A 10285-nucleotide genomic window follows, 5' to 3' on the forward strand; every position below is an offset into this window, starting at 1 on the left:
AAAAAAATATTTTTATCATCGGATAATTTTTTTTACAACACCTTAACCTGTAAATTATATATATATAATATATATAATATAATATATATATATACACACACTGAATATTGCAGAAGTATATTATTCTAATACACAATATTATTTTTTCTTCCCCCTCCACTATTTATGCTGGTATAGTCTTTATACACTGGCCCTTATTGGTTTTGTGTTTTTTAGTTAAATTATTGCATTGTATAAGCCAGGCTTTGGGAAGCTTGGGCCTTCATTTCAAGTGTTTTGGACTGCAACTCCCACCATTCCTAACAGCCTCAGGCCCCTTTCTTTCCCCCCTCAGCCGCTTAAGCGGCTGAGGGGGGAAAGAAAGGGGCCTGAGGCTGTTAGGAATGGTGGGAGTTGCAGTCCAAAACCCCTGGATGAAGGCCCAAGCTTCCCAAAGCCTGGAATCAGCTCTGCCGCCCTTCCTTCCCTCCTCCTCCTCCTCCTCCTCTACTCGCTGTCGGACTTGCCGTCTTTCGAGGCCGTGGAGTGGTTGTACAGCCCTTGCGCCATGAGGTGGGCCGCCAAGGAGTTCTTGTTGCTGGTGGCTTTCTTGATCTTGGCCCGCTTGTTCTGGAACCAGATCTTGATCTGCGACTCGTTGAGGCTGAGTTCCTGGGCCAGGCTCTGCCGCCTCTGCTCCGTCAAGTACCTGTTCGTCTGAAACTCCGCTTTGAGTCTTTGCAGCTGCTCGGCCGTGAAGGCGGTCCGCGGGCGCTTGTCCTCCTTGTTGGGGTTCTTCTTCTTTGGTTTCCGCGACCTGGGGCCTGCCGTCCGGGGCGAAAGAGGGCAAAAGAGAGGGGTGAGGGAAGGGGCCAGGCCTTGGACGCTTAACTCAATCATTAAGGGAATGGCGGGGATGTAGAGAAAGGCCTTCCCCAGCTAAGTGGTTCTCTGGGTCCCTCGGGGGGAACTCCAGCTCTTTCTGGAAAAGCAGGGCCAATTAAAAGGGCCTGGATCGGAGAAGGGGAGGCCCACACTCTGGGGAAAGGGGCGGCAAAGAAGGGGGCCCGAATGTGGTCCGTTTCCTCCCCAACTCCTCCACCTTCCCAACTCCACCTTCCCAACTCCTCCAAAGTCCTCCATCGGCAAAGAAGGGGGCCGAATGGGGTCCGTTTCCTCCCCAACTCCTCCACCTTCCCAACTCCTCCACCTTCCCAACTCCTCCAAAGTCCTCCATCGGCAAAGAAGGGGGCAAAATGGGGTCCATTTCCTCCCCAGCTCCTCCAAATCCAGCCCTGTTTCCTCCCCAACTTCTCCATCTTCCCAACCCCTCCTGTTTCTTGGCAGGGGGTTGGACCAGATGGCCCAAGAGGTCTCTTCCAACTCTACGATTTTATGAGTCTATGAAATCCAGTCCCGTTTCCTCCCCAACTTTTCCAAGTCCATCTCTGTTTCCTCCCCAGATCCTTCACGTTTCCAATTCCTCCTAATCCTGCCCAGTTTCCTCCCCAACTCCTCCAAATCCAGCCCCTTTTCCTCTCCAACTTTCCCAAATCCAGCCTTGTTTCCTCCTCAACTCCTTCACCTCCCCAACTCCTCCAAATCCAGCCCCCTTTCCCCCTCAACTCTTCCAAATCCAGCCCCATTCCTTCTCAACTTTTCCAAATCTATCCTAATTTCTTCCCCAACTATTCCAAATCCAGCCCCATTTCCTCCCCAATTCATTCACCTCTCCAACTTCTCCAAATCCAGCCCCGTTTCCTCCTCAACTCATCTAAATCCAGCCCCCTTCCCAACCTTTCCAAATCTATCCTAATTTCCTCCCAAACTCTTCCAAATCCAGCCCCGTTTCCTCCCCAACTCCTTCAAACCAAACCCGTTTACTCCCCAACTTTTCCAAATCCAGCCCCATTTCCTCCCCAACTCTTCCACCTCTCCAACTTCTCCAAATCCAGCCTTGTTTCCTCAACTCCTTCACCTCCCCAACTCCTCCAAATCCAGCCCCCTTTCCTCCTCAACTCTTCCAAATCCAGCCTCGTTTCCTTCCCAACTCCTTCACCTCCCTAACTCCTTCAAATCCAGCCCCCTTTGCTTCCCAACTTTTCCAAATCTATCCTAATTTCCTCCCCAACTCTTCCAAATCAAGCCCTGTTTCCTCCCCAACTTTTCCAAATCCAGCCTTGCTTCCTCCCCAACTCCTTCACCTCTCCAACTCCTCCAAATCTGCCCCGTTTCCTCCCCAACTCCTTCGAATCCAACCCAAAGGAGGAAGGGAGGAGAGAGGGGAAAGAAGGGAGCCAGGCCAAGGACACCTCCACCAACCTCTGCCTTTGATGAGAGAGACTCTCTCCTGCCCCCTCCCCAACCCCTCCAAGTTCACTCTTTGCACTTTAGAAGGTAAACAAGCCCAGGAAAGGTTCAGGAAAGCAGGTCTGGATGAATGGGACTCTTCCTACTTAGCCTTCTCTTCTTTTGGCTGGAGGAGAAAGGGGAATTGGGTTTGTATTGCAGAAGGGAAAAAGCCTAGGAAAGCAGGCCTGAAGGAAGGGGACTCCCCCTACTCAGGCCCCTTCCACACAGCTGAATAAAATCCCACAATATCTGCTTTGAACTGGAATATATGGCAATGTGGACTCAGATAACCCAGTTCGGATATTGTAGGATTTTCTGCCTTTATAATTTGAGATATAGGGCTGTGTGGAAGGGCCCACTGTTTGTTGGAAATTATATCAGAGGGAGGGGTTCAGATTATGTCAGTGTGGACTCTCATAACCCAGGGCCCTTCCACACAGCTCTATACCCCAGAATATCAAGGCAGAAAATCCCACATTAGCTGAGTATGGACACAGATAACCTAGTTCAAAGCAGATATTGTGGGATTTTCTGCCTTGAGATTCTGAGATATGGGGCTGTGTGGAAAGGCCCTGAGTCCACACTCAAATAATGTGGGATTTTCTGCCTTGAGATTATGGGTTATATAGCTGTGTGGAAAGACCCTCAGCCTTAGCTCGCTCTTCTTTAGACTTGAAGGAGAAGGGAAATTGGGTTTGTATTTTTAAAAGGGAACAAGTCCAGGAACGGTACAGGAATCATGCCTGGATAAATGGGACTCCTTCTACTCAGTCTCAGCCCGCTCTTCTTTAGGCTGAAGGAGAAAAGGGAATTGGGGAAAGGGGGGTTGTCCTCTCTTTTGTTCTGGGGGGAATTGGGCGCAATCCCATCTCTAAGCGACCCCGGCTAGGCCTCAGCAAGACCTGCCCGTTTCCTGACTCCTTCCTGCTTGTGCCCTCTGTGGATTGGCAGGAGAAGGAGCCCACCAGAGAGAGGGGCGCTTCTCGGCCTCCGTCCAGGGCCCGTTCAGCCCGAAAGAGTCTCAGGCACCTTCCATACAGATGAATAAAATCCCACGTTATCTGCTTTGAACTGGAATATATAACAGTGTGGACTCAGGGCCCTTCCACACAGCCCTATATCCCAGAATATCAAGGCAGAAAATCCCACATTATTCGAGAGTGGATTCATATCACCCAGTACAAAGCAGATATTGTGGGATTTCTTTGCCTTGATATTCTGGGATATAGGGCTATGTGGAAGGGCCCTCGATACCCCAATTCAAAGCAGACATTGTGGGATTTTTTGCCTTGATATTCTGGGATATAGGGCTGTGTGGAAGGGCCCTGGGTTATCTGAAGACCCTCCCACACAACTATCTGGAATATATGGCAGTTTGGACTCAGATAACCCAATTCAAAGCACATGTTGTGGGATTTTCTGCCTTGATATTCTGGGATATAGGGCTATGTGGAAGGGCCCTAGGTTATCTGAACACCCTCCCACACAACTAAATAAAACCTCCACACTATCTGGAATATACTGCAGTGTGGACTCGGATAATCCAGTTCAAAGCACATATTGTGGGATTTTCTGCCTTGATATTCTGGGATATAGGGCTATGTGGAAGGGCCCTCGATAACCCAATTCAAAATAGATATTGTAGGATTTTTTATTTTATTTTTTTTGCCTTGATATTCTGGGTTATAGGGCTGTGTGGAAGGGCCCTGGGTTATCTGAAGACTCTCCCACACAACTGAATAAAAACCCCACATTATCTGGAATATATGGCAGTGTGGACTCGGATAACCCAGTTCAAAGCACATATTGTGGGATTTTCTGCCTTGATATTCTGGGATATAGGGTTGTATGGAAGGGCCCTCGATACCCCAATTCAAAGCAGATATTGTGGGATTTTTTGCCTTGATATTCTGGGATATAGGGCTGTGTGGAAGGGTCCTGGGTTATCTCAACACCCTCCACACTATCTGGAATATATGGCAGTGTGGACTCAGATAACCTATTTCAAAGCACATATTGTGGGATTTTCTGCCTTGATATTCTGGGATATAGGGCTATATGGAAGGGCCCTCGATAACTTAATTCAAAGCAGATACTGTTAGGGTTTTCTACCTTGATATTCTGGGTTATATAGCTGTATGGAAGGGCCCTGAGAAGGCGATTTTGACCCTCGGGCCTCTAGAAGAAGGCAAGGGAGGGGAGAGGGACACAGGGAACTTTGCTTTCACTTGGCCAACCACCGTATCAAAGTCTCGTCTTTTCCCATTCCCCACTCCGTCCCTTCCACACAGTCGTATAACCCCGAATATCAAGGCAGAAAACCCCACAATATCTGCTTTGAAATGGGTTATCCGAGTCCACAATGCCATAGATTCCAATTCAAACCAGATAATGTGGGGTTTTATTCAGCTGTGGGCCAGAGATATCTCCCAGGAAGTATAACCAGAAATACTTCCTGATTATTTGTTTATTTATCGTGTCAGAAGCGAGTTGAGGGTACATTTAATGCATTTAAAATCACAATTACGTTTTAATGCTAAATGTCCTTTGACTAGAAACTGGCCACTTGGAGTGCCTCTAGTGTCCTGACTTCCTGACCGAGGGACAGCAAATATATATATAGAAACTGCTTCCTACTTTCTCTGGCCTCTGAGAAATAATCCCAACTCATTCTGGGTCTCTTAAGAGACCCAGAATGAGTTGGGATTATTTCTCAGAGGCCAGAGAAAGTAGGAAGCAGCTCCTGCCTGCAAACTCCCCAACTCTGTTTTACTCTACTCAATGTTTACCTCTTGTTTGCACCAACTCCGGCAACACCATCATAAACAGGGAAACAAAACGCACTTTCTTTTAATAATATTGGTCTCAAGATCCGACTTCCTCTCTTGTTCGATCCATGACATATTATAATCGAAACGTATGTAGGGTTTTTTGTTTTGTTTTGGGATTTTTAACCGAATTTCCTTGCCGAATTTGTATTTTTATATTTTTTTGAGCGTTACATGCAAAAACTAAAATCAAAACAAAACATTTTATCGGCAGAAAGATCCTGTTCCCAGCCTTTTATGGAAGGAATCGACTCAAATCTTTGTTTTGGGCCATGGTGGGGATGTATGATAATTAAATATTAACAAAGGAGGCGGCTGGAGAACAATGGAGCAAATTTCGAACCAGGCGGGGGATGTTTATTATCCGAAACACCGCTCTCTTACTCATTTGGAATTTTTATTCCACAATTAAAAGTGGTTTGGGGTATAAATTGCAAAGTCAGTTGGGGGGAAACGGCTCGGCTTTGAGACTCGAGGGTTGTAAACAGAGGAGACCATGTTTAAGGAGCTTGTCGCTCTCTCTCCCTTCCAAAGCCAAAGCCTTCCCAATGGCGCTGGCTGGCGAGAGAGGAAGGCATTTCCCTGCTTCTCCGGGGTCTTGGGGTCCTCACCACCCAAAGCAAAGCTCTCCCGGGGGTCCCTCTTTCTCCCCGAAGGCTTGGAGGTGCTTCCAGGCCCCTTTGGACGGGGATGAGGAGGCAGGAAAGGACGGGGCACGTTTCCAGGCCTGTTTACAAGCGGCGGGACTTCTGGAGCCAGGCCTTGCAGAGGTCATTATTCTCCTTTCTCAGAGATACATAACTCAGAGAGAAAGGAGTGGGTTAGGAATCCTAGTACAAGGAACTTTCCCTCAGGTCCTACTCAAGGGGCGGGATGATAGAAAGATAGATAGTTACATAGATAGAGAGGTAGCTACATAGATAGAAACATAGCTACATAACTAAATAGATAAATAAATAGATAACTACATAGATAGATAACTACATAGATAGCTACATAACTACATAGATAGATAGCCACATAACTAGATAGATAGATAGATAGATAGATAACTAGATAGCTACATAACTAGATGGCTACATAACTACATAGATAGCTACAAAACTAGATAGCTACATAACTGGATAGATAGACAGATAGCTACATAACTAAATAGATAGATAATTACATAACTACATAGATAGAAACATAGCTACATAACTAAATAGATAAATAGATAACTACATAGATAGATAACTACATAGATAGATAACTACATAGATAACTACATAACTACATAGATAGATAGCCACATAACTACATAGATAGATAAATAGCTACATAACTAAATAGATAGATAACTACTTAGATAGCTACATAACTACATAGATACATAGCTACATAACTAAATCTATAACTACTAAGATAGCTAGCTACATAACTACAGAGATAGATAACTACTTAGCTACATAACTAAATAGATAGATAGATACATAACTAGATAGATAACTACATAGATAGCTACATATTATATAGCTATCTATCTAGTTATGTAGTACATAACTGCATAGATACATAACTAAATAAAGAGATAGATAACTACATAGATAGCTACATATAATGTTTATAACTGCATACATATTATGTACATAATATTATATACATAATATTATGTACATAATATTATGTACATAATATTATGTACATAACTACATACATACATAACTATATAGATAGATAGCTACATAACTAGAGAAAGAAATATATACACCTACCTAACTAGAGATAGATAGATAGATAGCGAGCTAGATAGCTAGATAGCTAGATAAATAGATAGCGAGCTAGCTAGATAAATAGATAGCGCTAGATAGATAGATAGATAGATAGATAGACAGACAGATAGATAGATAGATACCGCCTCTCTCCATCGCTTCGGAGGCTCGGTGTTTGGTCTGGTTTCCAAAGTGCCTGGACTGGAGGTCGCTTTGTGTGCCGTGCAGCCTTTTTACCCCCCTCCCCTCTCTGTATTCAGTCTTTCCCTCTACTCATTAAGACCCTTCTTTCATAAATATGGGCCGATATTGTCCCTCTCCCCCTCTGCCCCCCCCCCCCGTTCAACTTTGCTGTCGTTGTTTTGAAACTGCGGAGAAGGAGGAGGATTCCTTCCTTCCTTCCTTTCTCCGGGAGTTTGTGCTTCTTGCTAAGGGGCTGGGGAGGGGGGTGTTGTCCCGGTTCTCTTACCTGACGAGGGCCTGTCGGAGTAGCGGGTGCAGTAGACCCAGGCGGGCCAGAGCATGGGCTGCCCGTTGGGGAAAGAGCTGGCCTGGGAGCTGTCCGAGTCGGAGCTGAGCGAGAGGTCTCCTCCGCCGCCTCCCCCGCTGCTGCTCCCTCCCCCTCCTCCTCCTCCACCACCACCACCACCACCGCGGGGCTTCAAGGCTCCTTCCGTCTCGCCCGAATCGTTTCCCTTTTTGGCCGGGGCCAGGGCTTTGGAGCCGCCTCCGCTTCCTCCTCCTTCGGCGGGAGCTGCGGAGGGGCTCCTGGCGGGCAGGAGCTGGGGCTGGTGGAGGTGAGGGGCGTTCTGCTGCTGCTGGGGGTGGTGCGGGTGGCTTTGCTGCTGCTGCTGCTGCGAGTGAGAGTCCGAGCTAAGGCCAGTGCCGTCCTCTTTCCTCCTCCCGAACTCCGGCCGCAGGATGTTGTCGATGAAAAAGTTGGTGATCCGGTGGGGAGGCGCTTGGAGCACCCGGGGAAGGAGCATCGCCGCCCGGCGCCGGTTGGGCTCCGCTTCGCTCCCGCTGCTGGACTCCTCCGGCGGATGGTTGGGATGGGGATGGGGATGGGGTTGCTGTTGCTGCTCCTCGCCGCTTTGCTCGCTGCCCGGGCGCTCCTCCATGCTGAGCCCCGCAACGCTGGCTTCCCCTTTTGTTCGGGCGCCCTTCTGGGCTCTTCAGCTCCCTCCCAGAGATCCAGGGCCAGCGTTGCCCCCCTCAGCCCCCCGGCAAAGGCGTGCGGGACTGCTCCTCCTCTCCTCCTCCTCTTTCTCCTCTACCTCCTCCGGGGCCTTGTCCGCCTTCAGTCTCAGCAGGGCGCCCGCCTCGTGCCTTCGTGGCCCCGGCGTGGATCCATCCCGAGGACTTTCCCAGGGGTGGAGAGAGCGTGGGTCAGTGGTAGCCCATCTGGAGACCGGAGAGGGAGAGTATCTACTCAGCAGCGCCCAGGAAACGCAGCCTGGGAAGGCATCTGGACGACCACCGCCGCCTCCGACGCCCTCCTCCCCTTTGAGCCAAATAGTCCAAGTTGCATCGGAAGGAGACAGGCGAGGAGCTAAACGAGGAGAAGGAGATCTCTCTTCCTCTTCTCTCTTTCCCTCTCTCCTTCCTGTCTACACTTTTGGAGGTGTGAAATTAGAAGCCACTTAACCCCCGAACCTGAAATACTTTCACTCTGGATTTTTGTTCTTATTTTTAATACAGCTCCTCAAGTGACGTCGCAAAGGCCGGTATCCTAGACACGTGCCTCGGGCCAATGGCGGAGCGGGCTCGTCCACACGTGACCCAGCCGCCCTCTCGTAAATGACAGCAGCAGAAGCCCCCCCTCCTCCTCCCTCTCCCCCCTCCTCCCTCTCCTCTTCCTTTCCCCCCGGTTTTAAAGCTATAGCGTCCTTTCTCTCTCTCCTATTTGTGCTTTTTTGTCAAATGCAGACATACCTGCAACGTGGAGGATCCCCTTTCCTTTCTTTCTGCATCTCTATCTCAATGTATACAATCCATACTGTTTACAATCCGAGTTGGGAGGGGGGAAAGGAAGGGAGAAGGGACGGAATCCCACAATTCCTTGTGCGATACAAAGGAAGTTTTGGTGTGTGTGTGTGTGCAGCCGATTTATTTATTTGCACATTGGGGTTGAAAGGAAGCATCCCAAGCGGTTCAATTTCCCCCTCCGTCTCCCTCTTTTTTGTCTTAGCGTCTCTTTCCTGGGTGCCCCTCCCTCCCCCTTCCTCCCTTCCCCAACCAGCCTTCCCCTTTTGTAATCCCAAAGCCTAGCCTGCAGGAAAAAGACCTCCAAATATCCCTGCTTTCTGTTTGTTTTCGAAAGCAGCCGCTTTTTCCCTGGCGCGGATCTCCTTCTTCCTGGGACCGAGCTGCTGCTGCTGCCGTGCAACATATGCGAGAGGGTCTGATAATTGAATCATTCAGCTGCAAACCGGACAGGAGCCTTTGATCATGTATTCGGGCTTCAAAAACAATATTAAACAGAGAGGTTTGCATTGACAGGCAGCAGGACGAGGGCTTTCCCCTTCCTCCCAGCGCTTGGAATCAAAATAAACACCACGAAGGGGATTGGATAGCGTAGGAAAGGGGGGGGGGGACACACAGAGAGAGAAGCAGATCTTTGGAGCTATTTTTCCTTAACTAATGCAAAATAATCGGTCAATAGAGCCACCCAGCCTTTTCCCTGAGATTGTTCTCCCTCTGCTTGCTTGGAACTTCTTCCGTCCACAAAAGGTCCTCTTCAAGGCACCCAAATGTGATTCGGCTCTTCTATGACATCCGCAGGATCTCTGCTTGGCTGGACTTGGAATTGTGAAAGTCACCCAAAGGTCAATGAAGGGAAGGGACACTGGGTGTTGCTTTGGAAGACACAGGAGGAAGAGGAAGGAGAAGAAGGAAGGAGAAGGAGACGAAGGAAGGGGAAGGAGAAAGAAGGAGAAAGAAAAAGGAGAAGTGAAGGAGCAGAAGGAGAAGGAAGAGAAGGAGACGAAGGGGAAGGAGGAAGCAAGGGAAGGAGAAAGAAGGAGAAGGAGAAGGGGAAAAAAGAGAAGGAGACGAAGGGGAAGGAGAAAGAAGGAGAAAGAGGAGAAGGCGAAAGAAAAAGGAGAAGTGAAGAAGGAGAAGGAAGAGAAGGAGATGAAAGGGAAGGAGGAAGCAAGAGAAGGAGAAAGAGGAGAAGAGAAGGCGAAAGAAGAAGGAAAAGGAAGAAAAAGAGAAGGAGACGAAGGGGAAAGAAAAAGGAGAAGGCGTAAAGGAGGGCAAGGAGACGAAGGGGAAGGAGAAAGAAGAAGGCGAAAGAGGAGAAGGCGAAAGAAAAAGAAGGAGAACTGAAGGAGGAGAAGGAGGAGTAGAAGTCGAAGGGGAAGGAGAAGAAAG

General features: G+C 48.4%; 1 protein-coding gene across 1 annotated transcript; it reads right to left on the minus strand.

The window, feature by feature from the left end:
- Positions 1–394: 394 nt before the first annotated feature.
- Positions 395–8603, minus strand: EN2 (engrailed homeobox 2). The gene is made up of 2 exons (XM_060783458.2): positions 7380–8603; positions 395–803 (listed from the first exon to the last, which is right to left on the minus strand). Exons 1-2 carry the CDS (start codon positions 8029–8031, stop codon positions 487–489), a joined length of 969 nt encoding a protein of 322 aa, XP_060639441.2. The 5' UTR covers positions 8032–8603; the 3' UTR covers positions 395–486.
- Positions 8604–10285: the final 1682 nt, after the last annotated feature.

The sequence above is a fragment of the Anolis sagrei genome, chromosome 6 (assembly GCF_037176765.1).
Source record: "Anolis sagrei isolate rAnoSag1 chromosome 6, rAnoSag1.mat, whole genome shotgun sequence".
In the NCBI taxonomy this organism is placed as follows: Eukaryota; Metazoa; Chordata; class Lepidosauria; order Squamata; family Dactyloidae; genus Anolis; species Anolis sagrei.

Excerpts from the sequence above, each read along its gene's own strand:
- EN2 (XM_060783458.2), bottom strand. The coding sequence starts at position 8,031 with ATGGAGGAGCGCCCGGGCAGCGAGCAAAGCGGCGAGGAGCAGCAACAG. Across the intron at positions 804-7,379 it reads CTCCGACAGGCCCTCGTCAG|GCCCCAGGTCGCGGAAACCA; the intron begins GTAAGAGAACCG and ends CCCGGACGGCAG.